Source organism: Hypanus sabinus, chromosome 1 (assembly GCF_030144855.1).
Source record: "Hypanus sabinus isolate sHypSab1 chromosome 1, sHypSab1.hap1, whole genome shotgun sequence".
NCBI classification, from domain to species: Eukaryota; Metazoa; Chordata; class Chondrichthyes; order Myliobatiformes; family Dasyatidae; genus Hypanus; species Hypanus sabinus.
The window spans coordinates 37671863-37692391 of record NC_082706.1 but is presented as its reverse complement, the minus strand read 5'-3'; the positions used below and the strand labels follow the sequence as shown (position 1 = coordinate 37692391).

The window sequence follows — 20529 nt, the reverse complement described above, 5'->3', positions numbered from 1 at the left end:
CTGAGTGGTCTGTGAGCCCGGCCCACTTTAGGGCGTCCCTCTCTTTGGGAGGCTCGACGTTGCACGGGCAGCAGTGGACAATGTATGATTTGTGCGTGTGTTTGTATTGCAGTGTGGTGAAGGGTCGGATACCCCAAGTTGGGGAGCGAGTGCTGGTGAAGGCGGTGTTCAATCCCAATCACTCAGTGAAATGGAGCGCACTCGCAGTCCAGGTGCAGCCCACTCAGGTACAGGCTTTAGCTGAGTGAAAAAGAAATACTGACAGGCCCCGGTTGCCAGTTAATGGTGTTAGTTATGTTGAGGAATTCAGTAAGATTTAGCCAGTCCACTGCTACTAACCCTTTTCCCCCTACACATCAATCTTTAGACCCTCATCTATCATCTATACTCGAATCCTGTTTCTTCCCTTCTCTCTAGGTTCCCATCTGCCACAGTCCTTCCAGTTTCTTGGGCATCTTCCAGATGCCACGTGGGCCTTCCTGCTTCAGACTCCTCGTTCCTCCTGTAGCAACACCTGGCTCAGTTCTTGCACTTTATGATAAATCAGCGTAGATACTGAGACTGGGACTGAAAGTAGATAGGAGAGTTCAGTGGTCAGTACACACCCACCCATCGATTGCTCCTCGGCCCATCCCATCAGTTGTACACTTGAGGTATTGGTAGGTTCTAGTGTCGTGGTTGTAGTGACTGTCCATGGGTGGGTGGATCTAGGGATAGGGGTGATTGGAAACTAGCTTCACCTGACACGTACAATAAAACATACGGTGAAATCATGAACGATCAACACCCCCGAGGATGTGCTGGGGGCAGCCCACAAGCTTCCAGCACCAACATAAAATGCCCAGAACATACTAACCCTTGCATCTTCAGAATGTGGGAGGAAACCAGAGCAACTGGCGGAAACCCACGCAGTTACGTGAAGAACATGCGAATTCCTTGTGGACAGCAGCAGGAATTAAGCCCTGATCGCTGACGTGCCAGTCCAGTGTTCCTCAACCTTCCTCTGCTCCTGGCCCACTTGTGACTTTCATTTACAGTTGTGTACAGTGACGCATGGTCAAAAAAGAGCAGAGATGACGATCACACTCTCACATGCACAGCACGCATGTACAAACACACACCCCCTTGCTGTTTCATTTGCATCATCTAGCATCTTTTCCCATTGATTTCATTGAGGATTCTAATTAAATTATGTATGTTCATTTATTTATATATTTTAGTAATATTTCATCAAAACAGTAAACTTGTGCCTGATTCAGAAACTCCGGTGGCCCTCTGTTACTTGTGGCTACAAAATCTGGCATGGCCTTGGTGGAGGGGGGCACATGTTAATTTTGTCTTTGCTTTGCAGGTTTGATTAAAGCTGAAGGACACTCTCTTCCCCTCTCACATATCACTAGAAGCCATCACCCCACATACCCCACCCTTCCTTCCTGCTCTCACCACCACCACCAACTTCCTCCCCCACCCTAGCCACCTGTGAACAAGGTTTGAGTGATATGTCACTGTTGGCCCTGTGTCACTAGCCCAGTATAAGTGACTGAGATTCCAGAAGGCATCTGACCCAAGTAAATGACTGGGTCTGGTGAAACCTTATGTCGACTGCTTTTATTGCTGCTTTTCTTTTTAGAATCCATCACACATGATGTCTGGACAGAAGCAAGGCATCCTTGGAGCTAAACCCCAGCCGCAGCCTCTGCTCCAAGCTCCACGCATTCCTTCCTTGTTGTCCTCGCAGCCGCTTCTTTCTCAGCTCCCTCACAAACGTGAGTATTGGTTGCTCAAGGGCAATAGATCACAGAGGTTTATCAGTGGCCATCAGGTGGCTCAAGCACCTACCAGCTGACACCTATTCTAATTTCACCGCCGACTCGACTGATGCCTCTTTCTCATTCGTGCCATCACAATCTGCCCTCTATCGTATTTACATCTCTGTGTTATAGCTAAGGCTCGGTGGTCTCGATTCTTGTGTGTGCTAGTCCAGGCCACCTATTCTCTATTTTATCTTGCCACAGAACTCTGATGAAGGTTTTAATATAAACCAGTGTTATAGAAGCAAATAATAGTTCATTTCTGCAGTCGTGATATGTTTCTGCCCCTCGTGTAGTTTGCATCATGAAAGGTTGTCGTGCTTTTTTAACAGCTTCTCTCTTCCCCCCTCCCTCTCTCTATTCTCTCACTGCTCAACCTCATCCCTTTACCACCTTTTCTTGCTTTCCCCCCCCGTTCCCACCTCTCCCACTCTCCTCTGCACCCTCCCTCTACTCCCCTACCCCTTTATTCTGTCTCTTCCTGACTCCCTCCCTGCTCTATCCCCTTTCCACATTGCACTAACTCTCTGTTGCCCCTTTGTTCCTCTTGTCTCCCCACCTCCCCCTCCAGCTGGTCTGCTGCAGCCTTTGGTTCACCTGGGACCACATGCCCAGCTTGGCCGCAGGCTGGATTTGGGATTGCGGCAAATGGGCAGGAATGGTCGAATGGACATGGGTCGGAGAGGCGACAGGAGGTAAATGCGCTTTAATTCTTGCAAGTTTGAAAAGAGTTAGTGGGGATGATGGTTGTCTTATTGAGGTTTTATTTGGGCATGCTGCCTCAAGCTGAGGCAAGGTAGCCCAGCTTTGGGCATCCTTAAAGGCTATCAGTCAAATTCCATCCAGTTGCTTTGGATTTGGGGTGCTACGGTATCAGAGTTCAATCCCAGTGTCCATTGTAAGAGGTGTATTTCCTCCCCATGGAAATGCATGGTTTTCCTCGGGTACTCTGACTTCCTCCCACAGTCCAAAGATAGGTTAATTGGTCATTGTAAATTGTCCCGTGATTAGGTTGGGGTTATATCAGGGTCGTCACTACTCAGAGTTGGAAGGGCTCAATCCGCTCAGTATCTCTAAATACTAAGCATTGCATAGCTGAAGTCCCTGCCCGTGGACACCTCATGAGTTATCAGGCCTTGTGAGGGAGCATGCTAGCCATGTGTCAGGGTCTGGGTGTCTCCTAATGCTGAGATTAATCTCTGTCTGAATGTGTTCTCACACTGGGTATGTGTCGGTATTCGACTTGCATTGTGAGCTTACACTTGGAAGTCCAGGACTGCCAGCCTGCTCTGAGTCCGTATGGGATCAGATTCAGGTTTGTTTATCTCATCTACATCGAAACGTAGTGATATGTGTCATTTGCGTTAACAACCAACACATCTGTGGATATGCTGGGGCAGCCTGCAAGTGCCAACAGTGTGCCCAAAATGCTCAGTGTACCCTATTTTTTTCTGGAATGTTGAGGAATTTTATCTCGTGGTCTAAATTAGTAACTTTCTGCCAATGTCTATTCTCTGTTTTCTTCCACCCAGGGACAATTACAAGCGCATGGGAGGCCAGGGTGGCTCCCATAAACGATACCAGGATATGGCATCTGGGGAAGGGCCAGCAAAGAAGGCACGCCATTACATTCCCTCGTACAATGTGCAGTACTCCCGCTTCTGCCTGGACAGGTACTGGCCCTTAGAACGCTCATGCGTTCATAGAACATTACAGCGTAGCCGCTTCGGCCCTCGCCCTTTAACTCAATCAAAGTCAGATTAATCCCTCCCTCTCACATAGCCTTCCATTTTTCATTTCGCCATGCCCCGTGTGCCTCTTCCACCACCCGTTGCATTGGGTCCATGCACCCACTCTCATTACTATTTTGTTTTTAAAGATTACCTCTGGCATCTCCCCCCCCCCCCCCCCACTCCCCTTTACTTCCCTTTAATCACCTTTAAATTATGTCCTCTTGTATTAACCATTTCTGCCCTGGGTGAAAATCACTGGCAGTCTGTTTAATCCATGTTTCTTAACTTGTACACCTCCATCATGTTGCCTCTCACACTCCTCCACTCCAGTTCGCTCAACATATCATGGTGTCCAATGCAGGCAGCATCCTGGTAAATCTCTGCACTCTCCCTAAACCTACCATTTCCTTCCTATAATGAGGCAATCAAAAATGAACACAACACATGTAGTCTTTACCATTCCTATAGTGAGGAGGGCGTCTGTGTGAACCTTCGATATCCAGTGGCCTGATGGTTCTGGCACTGGTACAGATCAAGGTTAGTGGCTGATTTTGTCACCATCATACTTACAAGCATTCTTTGATGCCAGGGCACTGAACTGGCTGCTGCTCACCTAAGATGGTCACTCAAGTGCTACCATTTCTACTTCCTTTACCATGCCATTTCCTTTTTCATCGTGGAGTTTATTTCCCAGTTGGCAATGAGTGGGCTGTCCTGTAAGCATCTGCAGGGTGATGGAACGTATTGGTCTGAGAATCACAACTGAGGGGACCCAGGGTCAGTCTGTGAGGTCCACAGAGTGAGGGGATCTGGGGTCAGTCTGTGAGGTCCATGGAGTGAGGGGATCTGGGGTCAGTCTGTGAGGTCCATGGAGTGAGGGTATCTGGGGTCAGTCTGTGAGGCTCCACGGAGTGAGGGGATCTGGGGTCAGTCTGTGAGGCTCCACGGAGTGAGGGGATCTGGGGTCAGTCTGTGAGGCTCCACGGAGTGAGGGGATCTGGGGTCAGTCTGTGAGGCCCCATGGAGTGAGGGGATCTGGGGTCAGTCTGTGAGGCTCCACAGAGTGAGGGGATCTGGGGTCAGTCTGTGAGGCTCCACGGAGTGAGGGGATCTGGGGTCAGCCTGTGAGGTCCATGGAGTGAGGGGATCTGGGGTCAGTCTGTGAGGCCCCATCGAGTGAGGGGATCTGGGGTCAGTCTGTGAGGCCCCACGGAGTGAGGGGATCTGGGGTCAGTCTGTGAGGCCCCACGGAGTGAGGGGATCTGGGGTCAGTCTGTGAGGCCCCATGGAGTGAGGGGATCTGGGGTCAGTCTGTGAGGCCCCACGGAGTGAGGGGATCTGGGGTCAGTCTGTGAGGCTCTACGGAGTGAGAGGATCTGGGGTCAGTCTGTGAGGCTCCACGGAGTGAGGGGATCTGGGGTCAGTCTGTGAGGTCCATGGAGTGAGGGGATCTGGGGTCACTCTGTGAGGTCCATGGAGTGAGGGGATCTGGGGTCAGTCTGTGAGGCCCCACGGAGTGAGGGGATCTGGGGTCAGTCTGTGAGGTCCATGGAGTGAGGGGATCTGGGGTCAGTCTGTGAGGCCCCATGGAGTGAGGGGATCTGGGGTCAGTCTGTGAGGCCCCACGGAGTGAGGGGATCTGGGGTCAGTCTGTGAGGCCCCACGGAGTGAGGGGATCTGGGGTCAGTCTGTGAGGCCCCACGGAGTGAGGGGATCTGGGGTCAGTCTGTGAGGCCCCATGGAGTGAGGGGATCTGGGGTCAGTCTGTGAGGCCCCACGGAGTGAGGGGATCTGGGGTCAGTCTGTGAGGCTCCACGGAGTGAGAGGATCTGGGGTCAGTCTGTGAGGCTCCACGGAGTGAGGGGATCTGGGATCAGTCTGTGAGGTCCATGGAGTGAGGGGATCTGGGGTCACTCTGTGAGGTCCATGGAGTGAGGGGATCTGGGGTCAGTCTGTGAGGCCCCACGGAGTGAGGGGATCTGGGGTCAGTCTGTGAGGTCCATGGAGTGAGGGGATCTGGGGTCAGTCTGTGAGGTCCACGGAGTGAGGGGATCTGGGGTCAGTCTGTGAGGCCCCATGGAGTGAGGGAGCCCAGGGTCAGATTGTGATTCCCCACAGTGAGATAGTTTTGGGGTCAGTTAGTAAAACCCATCTGCAGTATACCACTACCCTTATCCTGAAGATCTGAAAGGAAGGCAAGTCTGTGGCAGTATTCAGTAGTGAGCTATGTTAATCAGTACCATGGAAGGTTCATTAGCTGTACCCCTACCAGCTCTCATTTGGAGCCACTATGGAGCATGGTCAGTACAGTCATTGACAAACTACATAATGAATTGGAAGGATTGCCTCCCTCGGTATGTGTCTGTTGATGGAGCATTCTCTACTTTGCCCTTCAGCACTGCTTGTGACACAATTGAAGTGCAGCGTCGATACCCCTGCCTCAACATCCCTGACACGTTCTTCGACAGTAGACTGTGCTGGGTGAATACATTCCCACTGAACGACCCTTTGCAAATCGGCCAGAAGTGTGTTTATCACATAATGGAGAAAGGGTTTGAACCTATTGAGGAACAAGAGATGGAAATGGATCCTCCAGATGCTGATTCTACATACAGTGCCAAGGTGAGCAGATGCTTTCAAGGAATGGGTGATTGACAGGGAGCTGTGCTGCCTTAAGGGTGAATACTAACTCCTGAATCAAGTGATTGAACTTCATTGAGGAGCTACTAACCCTTTCGACAAGTTGCATACTGAACATTTCACATCATAGAGCCAATGTGGATTTGGAAAGAAAGTACTGGTCAGAGAAATATCTCTGTCCATTAGATTGACTTCTATGTGACCATAATGTTCCGGAAAAGTGTGTTAGTTGAACTGAAGGAAAACTAACGGTAGAGTATTAGGGCACTAGAGCAGAGAAACCGGTTCTTCGGCCAATCTGGCCCATGCTGAACTGTTACTCTGCCTTGTCCCATGAACCTGCCCCCTTACCATAGCCCTTCATACTCCTGCCATCCATGTGCCTATCCATACTACTTAACCTGCTTCTTCTGGCAGCTCAATCTACATTCTCACCATCCTCTGAGTAAAAAAGTTCTCCTTTAATATTTCACCTTTAACCCTTAACTCTTGACCTCTAGTTCTAGTCTCACTGAACATCAGTGGGAAAAGCCTGCTTGTATTTATCCTATAAATATCCTTCGTAATTTTGCATGCCACTGTCAAATCTCCCCTGGTTCTCCTACGCTCCAGGGAACAAAGTCCTAATCTATTCAACCTCAAGGCCTGACAACATCCTTGTAAATTTTCTCTGTACTCTTTCAAACTTAATGATATTTTTCCAGAACTGCAGACAATACTCCAGATTAGACCTCACCAATGTCTTGTGCAACTTCAACATAATTACAGATCTGCATTCCCTGAGTACAGATTTGGTTAAAGAACAATGGAAGGGAGCAAAGAGCAATCGCAGTGAGACTTGAGGTGTGTCATGGCACCTTTGGCTTCGGTGATTAAATGTGACAATTTTTTTGTGTAGGAAAACTGTACGGTAACAGGCTGTGTTGCCCATTTACACTAATGTGATCAATTAACCTGCTGACCCATAGCCAATTTTTGAATGTGGGAAGAAACTGGAGCACTCGGAGAAATCCACTTGGTCACAGAGAGAACATATGAACTCTTTAAGGAGAGCGGCAGTCACTGTATTGTAATACCATTATGTTGCAGAGCCACCCTGTTATCACTGAGGAATGAAAGGTGCCTATCCATCTGCTAGTAGCCATGTTATGTCACGTTAGCTGTTTGATCAGCACCAGTTGAAAGTTGCAGAGTTCAGTCACTGCTTTCATTAACCTCTAGGGATTCCCAACCTAAATGCTCTGTAACACTGTGCTTACCTCTCACCTTTCAGTAGCAGAATCGTGAGAGTTTATGTGAGTGGTTCCCAAGTCAAAGAGAACTTGGGTAGATTCTATTCAGCACATTAGGGGTGAACTGACTATTTTGTTATGTGGACATGAGCTCACAATGCTCATCTCACAGCCCCCACACATTGAAGGATTCCTGTCCAGATACACTCGTGACTGGCAAAAAAGCTTCAAAAATTGATGAGCACTTGAGATTGGAAACTTTTTGGATACCGGAGCACCAACTGCTATGATACAGTGCTGTAACAGGAAAAAGGTTTAAAGATAAAGATCAGCTTTATTTGCCAGTGTGTACATGTGTACATCAAAATGGTTCAAACCAAGTCTGCAAGGATTGTGCTGGGCAGCCAACAAATGTCGCTCTGTGTCTGGTGCCAATGTAGCATGCCCACGTATGTTTTCTGGAATGCGGGAGGAGACCAGAGCTTCCAGAGAAAACCCATGCGGCCACGGGGGAACACACGAACCCCTTGCAGGCAGTGGCGGGAATTCAGCACTAAAACGAAGCACCAACTGCTATGATACAGTGCTGTAACAGGAAAAGGTTTGAGTTTGTATTGCACTGTTTATTTTTTATTTGTTTAGAGATACAGTGCAGAACAGGCCCTTCCGCTCGTTCAAGTTGCACAGTTAGCCGAACTGTGCTTTCAACAGATCATTTCCTTTCGGAGACACCAGACTATATTTGAGTGACGGTGTCTCTGTTCACTGCTCGACTGTAGCCCTTTCACTGACATGCCCAATTTGTGCCTCAGGTGATTCTGTTGTCCTGCCCAGACCTCATCGACTTGTACCGCCAGGCATGCACATTGGCCGAAGCACCTAAAGATACAAACGAGACACATCAGCATCCCAGTAAACTGATAAAGGTAGGTTCCAGGATTGGCTCTTTGTAAAGGAGCTTTCCATTATCTCTTGTGGTGGTGTGGGTCTCGCTGCTGGTTGGTTGATATCTTCACTGAGCCCAAGTGGTGAAGCTGTAATGTTAGGCACGGCTTTCAACCTGTCAGCTGACTCTATCGCGGTGCAGTAGCCCACAAAATGGGAGTGCTGTCTAGATCAAGCCAATGCAGTCCCTCGACGTCTTTTACCAGTGATCCCACACCGAAGGGGTGAGGAACCTCAGAGAAAGTGAAGAGATGACATCTTTTGGATTAAGTACTTATCCAATACCTTTACTGTTTAAAATATCTTGTTAGTTCAAGTAGAGCAGGGGTATTGTCCTTGTTCTTGGAGTGCTGGCTGGATAGCACATTGCCTGCTATCATCTCGACCTAGGCACGAGCTTCAGATCTGTGCTGCTCTGATTTATGTTTCATATTTCTCCCTTTCCCCTATCTGTCTATTCTCTTGTACCTTACTTAACCCTACTTTTCCCCCATACCCACACTCCATTCCTCACTCTACACCCTTTCCCTTCAATCCCTATCACCATGCTTCTCCATCATACCTGCGGATATTCGACTTCCTTCCCACTCTTTGTGCTCTTCTCCCTCCCACTCTTCTCCACCCCCTCCCCAAACCTCCTCTCCCCACCCTCTGTCTCATGTTCCTGTGTACAGTTCCTAGTAGGAATGAAGGGCAAGGAGGAAGCAGTGGCGATTGGTGGAAGTTGGTCTCCTTCCCTTGATGGACCAGGCCCCGATAAGGATCCCAGGGTACTCATCAAGACGGCCATCCGCACCACTAAGTTCTTGACCGGCATCGATCTGAGCGCCTGCACTCAATGGTGAGTCCGCCTCTGTGCAGAGGAGCAGCTGTGTGTGGATGCATGTTGAATCACTGGGTGCAGAGAGCTTGATGGTTAGCAAGGGGAGGAATGTGCTGTGTCAGCCACCTCCTATTTCCTTGAACCTGCAGGACTTCGGTAATCAATCTCCCTTCAGTAACAAATACAAACTCTGACTAAGTACTTGTGTCAAAGTAAGGGGGCTTTCAGGAGGAAAGGAATAGAATGAGCTGAGCTAAGGGGATGCACCAGAGAGTGAAAAAGCAGCGTTTGTGAAAGCACAGTGTGCATGGGTTTCTGTTACACCCTCTGGCTAGTAGTGACACTCTGGATATGAGGAGGTGCAGTTCCCTCATGGTTGGCTTCTCTATGCAAAACTGCAGAGACTAGCCCCTCTAGTATGGTTACTTGCAGATTTGTTCTTTGTTCTTACCAATCTGTGTCATTCCATGCAGATAAAGTTTCCTATGGTAATGTGGCTAACCTGTTTCTGTTGGTTCTTTAGATGCATGAGTTCAGCTGTGTGCTTGAGCCTTTGTGGGAGAAAATACATGAGTTATGAGCAGTATAGTTACAGTAGTTGACTGCCCTGTGGAGTTAGCCTGATAGATGTTGCTGTGTGGGGTGGGCTGGCACACGGTAGGAAGGTCATCGACTGTGAGTGATCTTTCAGTCACATCCATCTGGGATTGATACTTGTCTCTGCCTTGGGGTACTAAATGAAGCCTTCCCATTGCGAGGAACCTGGGCAGAGAAGGTATCCTCTGCTGTGTCACCTCAGGACCTCTTGGTGAGGCTGACATTCACCCAAAGGTTAGTATTTGGAATAGGCTGTTCCTGCTGGTTACCAATCCTCTACAGAGCCAGTGTTAAAGTAACATTTTCCAGGGAGTGGGAGGGAATCTAGAAGTCTGGCGATGAGAATGTGATTGGGGGGGGGGGGGTAGAAGTAGTTTGGCAACAGAAGACGAGTGGGGCGGCGTGATAATTAACAAGTATGGGCGGCGCGTATCATTGGCATTGGTTTTCTGGTCCTGTGTGCTATTATATCCAGTAACCCTCTTCCCTTGTGACAGGTTTCGCTTTGCTGAGATTCGCTACCTTCAGCCTGGAGAGCTCCGTGAGGGGCGGCTGCTCCCAGCCCGCGTGGAGACTGTGGTTGTATTTCTGCCGGATGTTTGGCATTGCCTCCCTACTCGCTTGGAGTGGGACGCACTGTCCCTGGGATACACGCAACAACTGACTGACAGGGAGCAGGCAGAGCACAAGGACACGGACCGAGATGAGGCATTGAATCTTTTTTTATTACTCCATTCTCTTACACCACACAGGCATACCATACACACACTCTCTCTCTTTCTCTTATGCATATATACACGCACACACACAAAACCCCTCCACTGCCATAGTGAGAGTGACCAATAGCTCTCAGTTGATGGGAGCTTTTATCAATTTAATGTAACTTGGAGATTTAAAATGATGCAGCAGCAGAAAAGCCTTAAGTTGCTGCCACTCTTAATAAAAGTGGAGGGGCTTCACTAATACACTGTGCCCACATCCCAGTTGCTTTAAACAGAGTCAAGGTGGCACAACGAATCCCATAGTTCAGGTGGAATTGGCACACTGTTTGTTCAGGGTGACGTCCAGCTTCCTAGACCAGTTCCAGTAGTGTTGCAGGCTGAAGTATGGGTCAGTCTCATTTCCACAAGGATTCCTCACAGCAAGCTGAAGCAGGGTATGGTCTGACGGGCATCATGGGTCTGTAAATCCTTGTGGGCACTGTGACAAGTCAGCGTGGGATCCTTATGAGGACAGGCAGAAACTTCTCCACTCTGAGTATGGTGAGAGCATGGAATGAGCTGCCAGTCTAAGTGGCGGATGTGGGTTTGATTTCAGCATTGAAGTGAATTTTGGGTTGTGCAGGTGGGTAAAAACACATAGATGGGTGGGGTATGGAGGGGACTGGTTCAGGTGTAGGTCAGTGGGATGAGGTTCAGCATGGATGGGCCGAAAGGCTGTTTTGGTGCTGTAGTACTCTAAGTGGGATGTGCTTAGGCAGGTTAGCCTGACAGGGTGTGGGTAGGTTTTGATCATCATGGACTGTGCTGGCAATCCATATGCATTTCCAGTCCTGTGTAGTACGATGAAAGAGCAGCTCATGCTATCTCTGCTTGACACTTGATCTCTGTCACCTGGGATTACAGTGATTAATTACTGGGGAGCTACAACTGAGAACAAATTCACCTCTTTAAATAAATACTCTGTTTAAAGCAATGTGAAGGGCCACACACAGACCAAGACTACACTGGTGACACATTAACACGTACATCCTCTGACATCCTTTCACACCCAATGAAACACTGTTTATGATGCATTTTTCCAGACAACTTGCCGTTCCTTTCCCTGACGGGCTCACCTGAACTCCCCACGTGTTCCGTATTCTGCTGCTTTAGGATGCACATGCCCTTTAGTGAAGCTGCTGTGGGGTTCTGTCCGAAACTTGTGTGATTTCCCCTTTCCCATATCTGACGAACCTTTACCACGATGACAGCTCCCTATAGGGGATTCCTGTTCCTTACAGCAATGTCCTTTCAGGCCAGAGGCTTTAATGCTGGAGCAGCCAAAGACCTAAAGAGAATCAGCAAGTGTTGGAAATCCAGAGCAACGTACACAACAAGGTGGAGGAACTCACCAGGACAGGCAGTATTTTATGCAGGGCATTAAACAGTTGATGTTTCAGGTTAAGACCCTTCATCAAGATCCCAACTAGGCCTGAGAAGTCATAGAAAGAACAGATATCAGCAGTTGATTTGATATCTTCTTGAGTGAGGGCCCTTGAGCAGTCGTGGGGGTAGATGAATTGTTACCTGGAGTTCTGGGTCCTAGCAGCTGGATTTCACTGGTGACTAGGAATGAAAACAGTAAACCCTTTGGCCGTTTTAGAACTTGGAGCTCATGTAGACTGCTGTCACCCCCAAAGTTTTATATTGACAGACCACGCCCACAGCTACTAAACACTAGACCTGTACCCTAGGTATAATTGTATGCAGAGCATTGTCGCCCTGAATTAACAGGCTGTTAATTGGTGCCTTATCCAGTGCCATGCAGTAATAGCTTGTTTCTGCCAACACTCCGCACCATTGTTGTAAGTAACACAGCACAGGCATTGTACCTAGAATTATCCAAAGCAGTGGTAGGTTTCTACCCATCGAAGCTCCACCCCAAGAATATACAGTGTTGAGTTGGCCATTGCATTTACCTCAGGCTGTCTACCAGGTTCAGGCTCAGTTAGAACTAGCTGCTGCTCCGCATTAAATCCAATACTGAAAGAGACTTAGGGTAGTGTAGTTTTGGTGCAACATTTCATAGAAATGCTCAGCACAGCCCTGAAAAGTCCTATTGACATCTGTCTTCTTACCTCAGAACCTGTTGACGTTTGATGCTTGTGGCCTCCTCCTTGAAACATACGGAGTTATCACCTACAGTCTCGCTGCTGCTGGCTGAAAGCACGGCCTTGTCTGACTCTTATGAGTCCAATGGGTTAATGAACAGTTTTACTGAAATGTCCTCCTTTGTTTTGGTCTGTGTTCCTGCTTCCACACCAGGCAGTTTGTTCCATTCCAGATCAGTCGGGGCTTGAGGAGATCAATGGAGAAATCAGCACCTGATTGGTCTTTCGGGGGGGGGGGGGGGGGGGAGGAAAGTTGGCAACCTCCCTGTGTTGGAAGCATCAGCAAGCCAGTGCAGGGATTAGACCAGTGGCTGCTGTATCTCGGTGTAATGCGGCTGGTCTATCGAACTGTGTTCTCGCTCTGGGAGTGCTCAACAGGAAGAATAGTGTAAACAGTGTTCACCTGTTGCCTTAAGTGTTTGATGAGACAGTGAGGTAGGAATATCCAATCTGTGTCTTGAGGCTGGTTGATGTTACAGTTCTAAGGGACCTTTTCTCTGTGCCTGGCCATCTTGTAACTGATCTGGGAGTATTCAGAACAATGGAGAGGGGGTAAATTGTTAAATTTGTTTACTGTTGTCACATGTACCAAGGTATAGTGAGATGAAAAACAAAACTTGCCTTGCATACAGTCTGTAAAATCAATTCATTTCACTACCTTGGGGTAGTACAAGGTAAAACAGTAACATAGTGCAAAATAATGTGCAGAGGAAGTGTGATGCAAGGTCACACTGAGGTAGATGGTGAGGTCAAGAGTCCATCTTACAGTACTATCAGTCTTATGGTACTAGGGAAACATTCAATAACCATATAACAGCGTTAAGTGGAGTATTAAAAGAATAAAGATGGCAGAAGGGCCAAAAGATAGGGATGCTTTTCTCTTTCCTTGTCCTGGAAAAACTGGTGGCTCAGTCCCAAGTATATTCAAATTGAGCACAACACATAAAATACTTGAACTCAGCAAGTCAGGCAGCATCTAGACAGTCAATGTTTTGGGTCCAGACAATACCTCTGGACTCAAATTTGGAATTGAAGTAGATTTTTAATTAGTAAGGGAATTGAGGTTTATGGGCCTAGAGTGGAAAAGGAAATAGATTGGCCAGGATCTTGATGGTGCAGTTGGTTTAAGAGACTTATTCCTGTTTCTATTTGCTGTGACTGTGGAGCCTTACTCTGCCTGTGTGTTTCTAAGCAGGGACTCTGACCATGCAGGAGAGCTTTGTTTTGCAGCTTTTATGCAGTACCTACCCTGGGCATGTTTGATAGAACATTGCGAGGGTCCTTTACTCTGTCTCTTGCCCAGCTTTAGCTGAGTTGGGAGTAATTAGTGCTGCCGTTAGGTAGCTGAAGAGCAGTGTAGCATTCCTGGTGGGTTATCTCCGCTGTGATGAGAGTATTTTTTGAGAGTCTTCATTGAGACTGCCCATGAAACATGTAATGAATTTGGGGTGGTATGGGATTTGAAGCTGTACCTGGAAATTTACAGTATACGGTTATAGCATGAAAATGCACAATCAGTGGCAGAATACTGAGACGTGTAGAAGAACAGATGGACCCTGAAGGCAGGCCAAGTAAGCAGCATTGTTAAAACCACACAATTTGTCTGCCAAGGCATAGAATATGAGAAACGAGATAACAAAATTACATAAAACTCGAGCAACAGCTGGGATATTGGGTAGAGTCCTGGTCACCATTTTATAGAAAGCTTTGTGAGCAAAACATTAAAGGGCATTTATCAGGGCTGGAGAATTCTACTTGTACCAGGGTTTTACTTGGAGGCTGACAGATTTACTGTGTGTCTAAAATAAAAGAACAATAGGGCAGGACCCATTTTTCTAATGAGAGTTCATTTAGTAGTGGGGTGCAGATCTAAGGAACCATGCTGAAGAAGATTAAAGTAAAAGTTGGGTGGTTGGGAGAGGAGTTGAAAATAATTTTACTCGATGGATAGTGGGGGTCTGGAACTCACTGCCTGAAAAGGTGGTGGAGGCAGAAACCCTCCTCATGTTTAAAAAGCTTCTGGGTCAGCATTTGAAGGGCTAGAACCTGCTAGCTGGGAATGGAGTTCACCTGGGTAACTTTTTTACCTGGCCTGGACACAGTGAATCTTATGGTCTATGCTGTAAATTTAATTGAAACTGATTACAAATGGGGGGCGAGAGGGTCCAGAAGACAGTCTGATTGTTGGATATGGTGTGCAGCTTCAATACTGCTGCTCATGGGTTGCCGTACGAAGTCCACGTTTCCTAACCTTCCCCTTTCATGCCTCTTGCCTACATGTGCCTCCCCTCACTTGGGAGGCGATGTATGCTCAGGATGCTTCGCTGACTGAGTGTTCCAGACAGTTTCCTTCCGAGTGCTGTCAGTGGCACGATGCAAGCTGCCCGTGGAACCTGGATAGCAAGCAGGGCTCAACCAGCACTGCCAGGCTGCTTGGTCTAACGTGATGTTATTTGTCCTCACAGACTGAAGAGAAGATGGAAGAGCAAGGGGAAGAAGCTCTCCCCACCCCAACTCAGTGGAGCAACCTGGATCTGAAGACAATGAAGGTAAGAGCCACTTTTGTACCTGTGGAGAAGCCAGCATACTGTGGATGTGGAACATAGTCGTTGCCCCATTAAAATCCGTTTCGTTTATTATCACAGATGTGTTGTTTCATCTAATTGATGAAGTATGCTATAAATTCCAATGAATATATAATATGTAAAAACGAGGCCAAAATTGAGCTTTCAGAAAGGGGAAGAAGCTGTTCCTAAAACATTTAGTGTTTTTTCTTCAAGCTCCTGTACCTTCTCCCTTATGGTAGCAATGAAAAAGCATGTCCCACTTGATGAGGGTCTTCAATGGTGGATGCAGCCTTCTTGGGACATCACCTTTTCAACATTTTTTCCATGGTGGGGCGGCTATGACAGAGCTGTGTGTCTGTAATCTGCTCCATTCTAGCTGGTGTTCATTTGTAATTCAGAATCCCTGGTTCAGTGCACATTTCCTTCTTTGAAACCCGACTCCACTTTGAATCATTCAGGCCTGACCTGATCCATTATTATAGAAACTCTCAGGGTTAGTTGAACAGTTCAAGCATAGTCAGCTGAATGGCAGCTGCAAGGTTCTGTGACACTCTGGTGATCCTTGGAAACACAGCATTTGCTGCAAAATGGATGAGTATCTGAAGTTAGTGAAACAATAGATTGTGTTTCAGGCCAGCTTCATGCTGCTGGTGAGACTAGAATCTTAGTCTGGGTCTACTGGGGAAGTCTGAATCTTCCAAGACTGCTGGAGGCAGAAGCCGGGCTGTTCTGGAGTTGGAGTACCATCTGCGTGGGTGGGTGGGAGAGAGGAACAAAACTCTTACTATTTTGTGTGTTTTTTTTATGTGAGCAATGTGGACACACGGCCTGTGGCAGCACTTTTGGGCTGCTCCAATCACATCATTAACAGAAATTACATATTTCACTATATGTTTCAATGTATGTGTGAGAAATAAATGATCAAGAAATTGGCGTGCTCTTGGTAAAGAATTGGCAGCCTATGAAAGGTCCTGTCAAAAGCATATCTGTTTTGCCTTCATTTTTGGGAAGCTCAATGTATAGAGATGCACTGCTGTAGAATGTTTGAGACTGTATGTCAAAGCTGTCTATTGTGGGACGAGGTCTTTTTATACAAAAAGACAAGAGACTTTACCTAATCGCTGTTAGACTATAAAACGTGAGATCAGACTGTCGACCTGCTCTAGCATTCTACTGTGGCTGATCTATTACCCTTCTCAATCCCATTCTCCTGCCTTCTTACCGTAACCTTTGACGCTCTTACTAATCAAGAACCAACCAATTTGTGTTAAATATACCCAGTGACTTGGCCTCCACAGCCATCTGTGGCAATGAATTCCATGATTCACTATCTTCTGGCTAAAGATATCCCTCCTCATCTCTGTTCTAAGGGGATCTCTTCTGAGTTTTTACCCTCTTGTTTTACACTCACCCACTTTAGGAAACATCCTCTCCTTTCAATATTCCATTAGTTTCATTCTTAGAAAACTCCAAGCCCAGGTCCATCAAATACCATCGTGAACCTCTGGGATACTGTTCAAAGCCAGCACATTCTTTCTTAGATAAAGGGCTGAAACTGCTCACAGTACTCTCAAGTGCAGCCTGACCAATGGCTGTTATTAGTCCGTGGTGTGACAGGTTCTACTATCTTTTTAGGTGGAAGACTTCCGCAGGGAGCTGAAAGCAAGGAATCTGAACTGGAAAGGCACAAAGGCTCAGCTTGTGAGTCGGCTGGAGAAACAGCTGGAAGAAGAGGCTGCAAAAGAGGAGATAGAGAAGGATGAGTCCACGGTGAAGGAGGTGGAAACGGTCAGTACTCCAGAGAAGAGCCCTGATGAGGAGCAGAAGCAGGTGAGACAACACAGCACACTGATGAATTTGAACACTGAAATTCTGTGGATGCTGAAATTCCTGAGCAAAATACTGGAGGAACTCAGCAGGTCAGGGAGCATTTATAGAGGGAAATAAATACTTGATGTTTCAGACCAGGACTCTTTGTCTTCATCAGACACGATGAAGGGTCTTGGCCTGATGTGTTGACTGCTTATTATCCCCCCATTGATGCTGCCTGACCGGCTGTGTTCCTTCAGTATTTAGTGAGGAATTTGATACTGTGAGGTTCATGGAATGATATGGTGCCCAGGGAGTTCAATACAGATGTTTGTGTTAATTTTTGCAGGATGACAGAGCTGAGGTAATATCTGACAAATGGCTCAGTTTTGAGAGGGTGAGGCCTGAAAATGTTGGAAGTTGATCAAATAGCAGTGTAGAGTTAGGCCATTCTGCTCTCCCATTGATAGTTTCAATCATGGGTGATTTTTTTTAATTCCTTCTAAACCATTTCTCCTGCCTTCTCCCCGTAATATTTAACGTCCTTACAAATGAAGAACCTATCAACCTCCACTTTAAGTAAGCCCAATTATTTGGCCTCCAGCTATCTGTGGCAATGAATTCCAGATTCACCATCCTCTCGATAAAGAAATTCCTCCTCATCTACTTTCCAAGAGAGCATCCTTATAGTGCTTTTATATTCTGAGTCTGTGCCCTCTGGTCCCAGACTTTCCCACTATAGGAAGCATCCTGTCCCTGTCCACACTATCTAGGCCTTTCAATATTCAGTAGGTTTCAGTGAGATTCCCCCCCCCCCCCCCCCCATTCTTGAAGCAATAAGATAGTGAGTCGTGAAAGATTCTAATTGAGAAAGTTCTGGTGGTATTGATGATCGGGGAGAGGTATTCGCCATGTAGCCCTTCTGAAGATCTGGTGGCAGTCCAGTGTTCTGTGCTGCACTGTTTTTGGGCCATGAACTGATCATAATTGATTAAGTGTCCCAGTGGCCTACTTTGAAAGTTCTCTTCTGTTACTTTAAAAACCATTCCTAGTTGTGTTCCAATGTTTGACATTTTACTCTGGATGCAGTTTTCAAAATGGGGATGTTGTGCACAGACTTCTGCCCTGCATGTTTGTTGGTAGATTCATATTAGAGTACATCAGTGAGTTGACGGGGTAACAGGATGGTGAATGGTGGTAACTAGCAATCTCTCCAGAAAAGTAAAGCTGCATTTGTACTTGTTTTTCTAAGAACTGAAAACGGCTGGATTGTTTTTTCAGATTGCAACCTGAGGCAAAGCCGTGGTGGGCACAGACCACTGGTAGTGTTGGGTACTCTGGGCACTGGGTGGTGTGGAGGCAGACATTGGTCTGTTGCAGGATCTTGCTTGATAGTTTGGTTAATGTGGCGGTCAGTGATGGGGTTAATTCTGTGGAGAGGACTGACTCGTGGACTCCACTGTCAGCGCTTACTGTATTGTGAAACACAATGATTCATCAAGGACCCCCCAATCACCAGTGCCACCACTAAAACATTCTATTCTTGGCTGGGTTCCTTTGGCTTATACTGACGTCTATTCCCATGTAACATCCCTACTCATTTTTAACCTGTCGTTCCTCCCCATTTCCCTACCTCTTCACTCACACCCTCGATCTCTCCCTTCACTGCCACCAGCTGATCTTGGTTGGATGCCCCTAGCTTGTACTGACGTCTCTTCTCATTGTAACTTCCCCTACTTGTCTGTAATTTCTCACCTTGTTATCATCCCTCCTTCCCTCCCTCCCTTTGTAGCTATATTGAGATCTCTCCAGTTGCAATACTCATTTTTGCTGTCGGAAGGCAATGGTTTATCATCTTCTGGGAGGACTGTTTTAAAACTTTTCCCAGCGTTCTTTTAACGAGCCAGAAGAAAGCAATTCTGATCAAGAGCCCCTTCCACCCAGGCCATGCTCCTTTTTTGTTGCTGCCATTAGACAGTAGGTACAGGAGCCTTGGATCCCACATGACTAGGTTCAGGAACAGTTACTACCCTTTAACCATCAGGTTCCTGAACTGGCACGGATAGTTTCACTTGACGCTGAACTGATTCCACAAACTATGGACTCACTTTCAAGGACTCTACTGCTCAGTTTTGTTTATTTATTTATCAGTTTTTTTTAAAAAAAAAATTTTATTTGCCACATTGTCACACCAGTGACCAATGTGGTCTGGGGGTTTGCTGGGGGCAGCCCACAAGTGGTGCCTGTCTTTGTGTCTAGGCTTTCATTGGTTCTATTGTGTTTGTTCTATGATTGCCTGCAGGAAAATGTTCTTTGTGTGCCAGGGTTTCTGTGAATTGTTAATTAAATATGACTGAAATACATTCAAATAAAACTAGACCGAGAGTATACTATTCCCCTATGTGATGCCCTTGTTCCACCAGTAAGATTGTGGTTAATCTGATGGGAAGCTCAACTTGACATGTCTGTCTATCCTTGGTTGCCTTTAACTTACTCATATCGTGAATTCATCTTAACTCTGCCTTATGTTAACTCGTGGCTGTTGTATTCCATGCAGGAAGGGGAGGCAAAGCAGCCCGAAGATTCCGCAGCTGCGCCGAAGGAAGAACCTCGCTGCCCCCTCCCAGCCGAGCCTTCTGTGATTGTCCGCCCCAATACCGCCGCCATGGGGGGCAACTTCGGCTGTGCTGTGCTGTCCCTGAGTAATCTGAGGAGCTATCGCATTGACTCCAAGGGCCATTCATTTGAGGTACTTGTTGGTAGATTGCTGTCCAGTCTGGAATATAACAGCAGTTTTGTTTAGCTAAGTCGTACTGGAATTTAGGCTGAGCGTCAGCTGCCCTGGAACAAGTTCATGGCGCAGAAGTACTTTTAACTTGTTCTAAGATCAATATAACCCTTCCCACCTACATAGGCCTCCATTTTCCGTCATCCATGCACCTACCTATTCCCTAATGTATCTGCCTCTACCGCTACCCCCCAGCGGTACACTCGCCACACTCTTTAAAAACGAAAAGGAAACTACATCTGACATCCCCCTACACTTTCCTCCACTCGCCTTACAAATGTGCCGCATTGTTTGTCACACTTGTATTGAAACTTACAGTGAAATTCATCATTTACACCAATGACCAATGTGGTCTGGGGTTGTGCTAGGGGCAGCCCTCAAGTGATGCCATCCTTCCAGCACCACATACCATGCCCACAAATTACTAGCTCTAACCTGTGTGTCTTTGGAATGCAGTCATTAGGAGAACATGCGCACTCTTTACAGACAATGGTGGGAATTGAACCCCGCTCGCCAGCGCTATACGGCATTCTGAACTCCGGAATGCCCTGAGCTGCATGCTGATACACTACTGTACCACACTAATTCTCTAAACCTTGGGCATAGTGGTTAGCACAACACGGTGCAGTACCAGCAACCCAGGTTCAGTTCCTGTGGCTGTCTGTAAGCAGTTTGTACATTCTCCCTGTGACCGTATGGGTTTCATCTGGGT

General features: G+C 47.2%; 1 protein-coding gene across 2 annotated transcripts in view; it reads left to right on the top strand.

The window, feature by feature from the left end:
• Window positions 1-20529, top strand: part of LOC132393093 (cell division cycle and apoptosis regulator protein 1-like) — a 48402-nt gene that overhangs the window by 7672 nt on the left and 20201 nt on the right. For both annotated transcript variants that reach the window (XM_059967883.1, XM_059967893.1), the window contains exons 4-13: window positions 1631-1766; window positions 2383-2506; window positions 3344-3484; window positions 5941-6166; window positions 8229-8342; window positions 9036-9202; window positions 10279-10489; window positions 15119-15202; window positions 16856-17050; window positions 19587-19778. In XM_059967883.1, coding sequence (XP_059823866.1) covers window positions 1631-1766; window positions 2383-2506; window positions 3344-3484; window positions 5941-6166; window positions 8229-8342; window positions 9036-9202; window positions 10279-10489; window positions 15119-15202; window positions 16856-17050; window positions 19587-19778 — 1590 coding nt within the window. The remainder of the gene's footprint in view (window positions 1-1630; window positions 1767-2382; window positions 2507-3343; window positions 3485-5940; window positions 6167-8228; window positions 8343-9035; window positions 9203-10278; window positions 10490-15118; window positions 15203-16855; window positions 17051-19586; window positions 19779-20529) is intronic.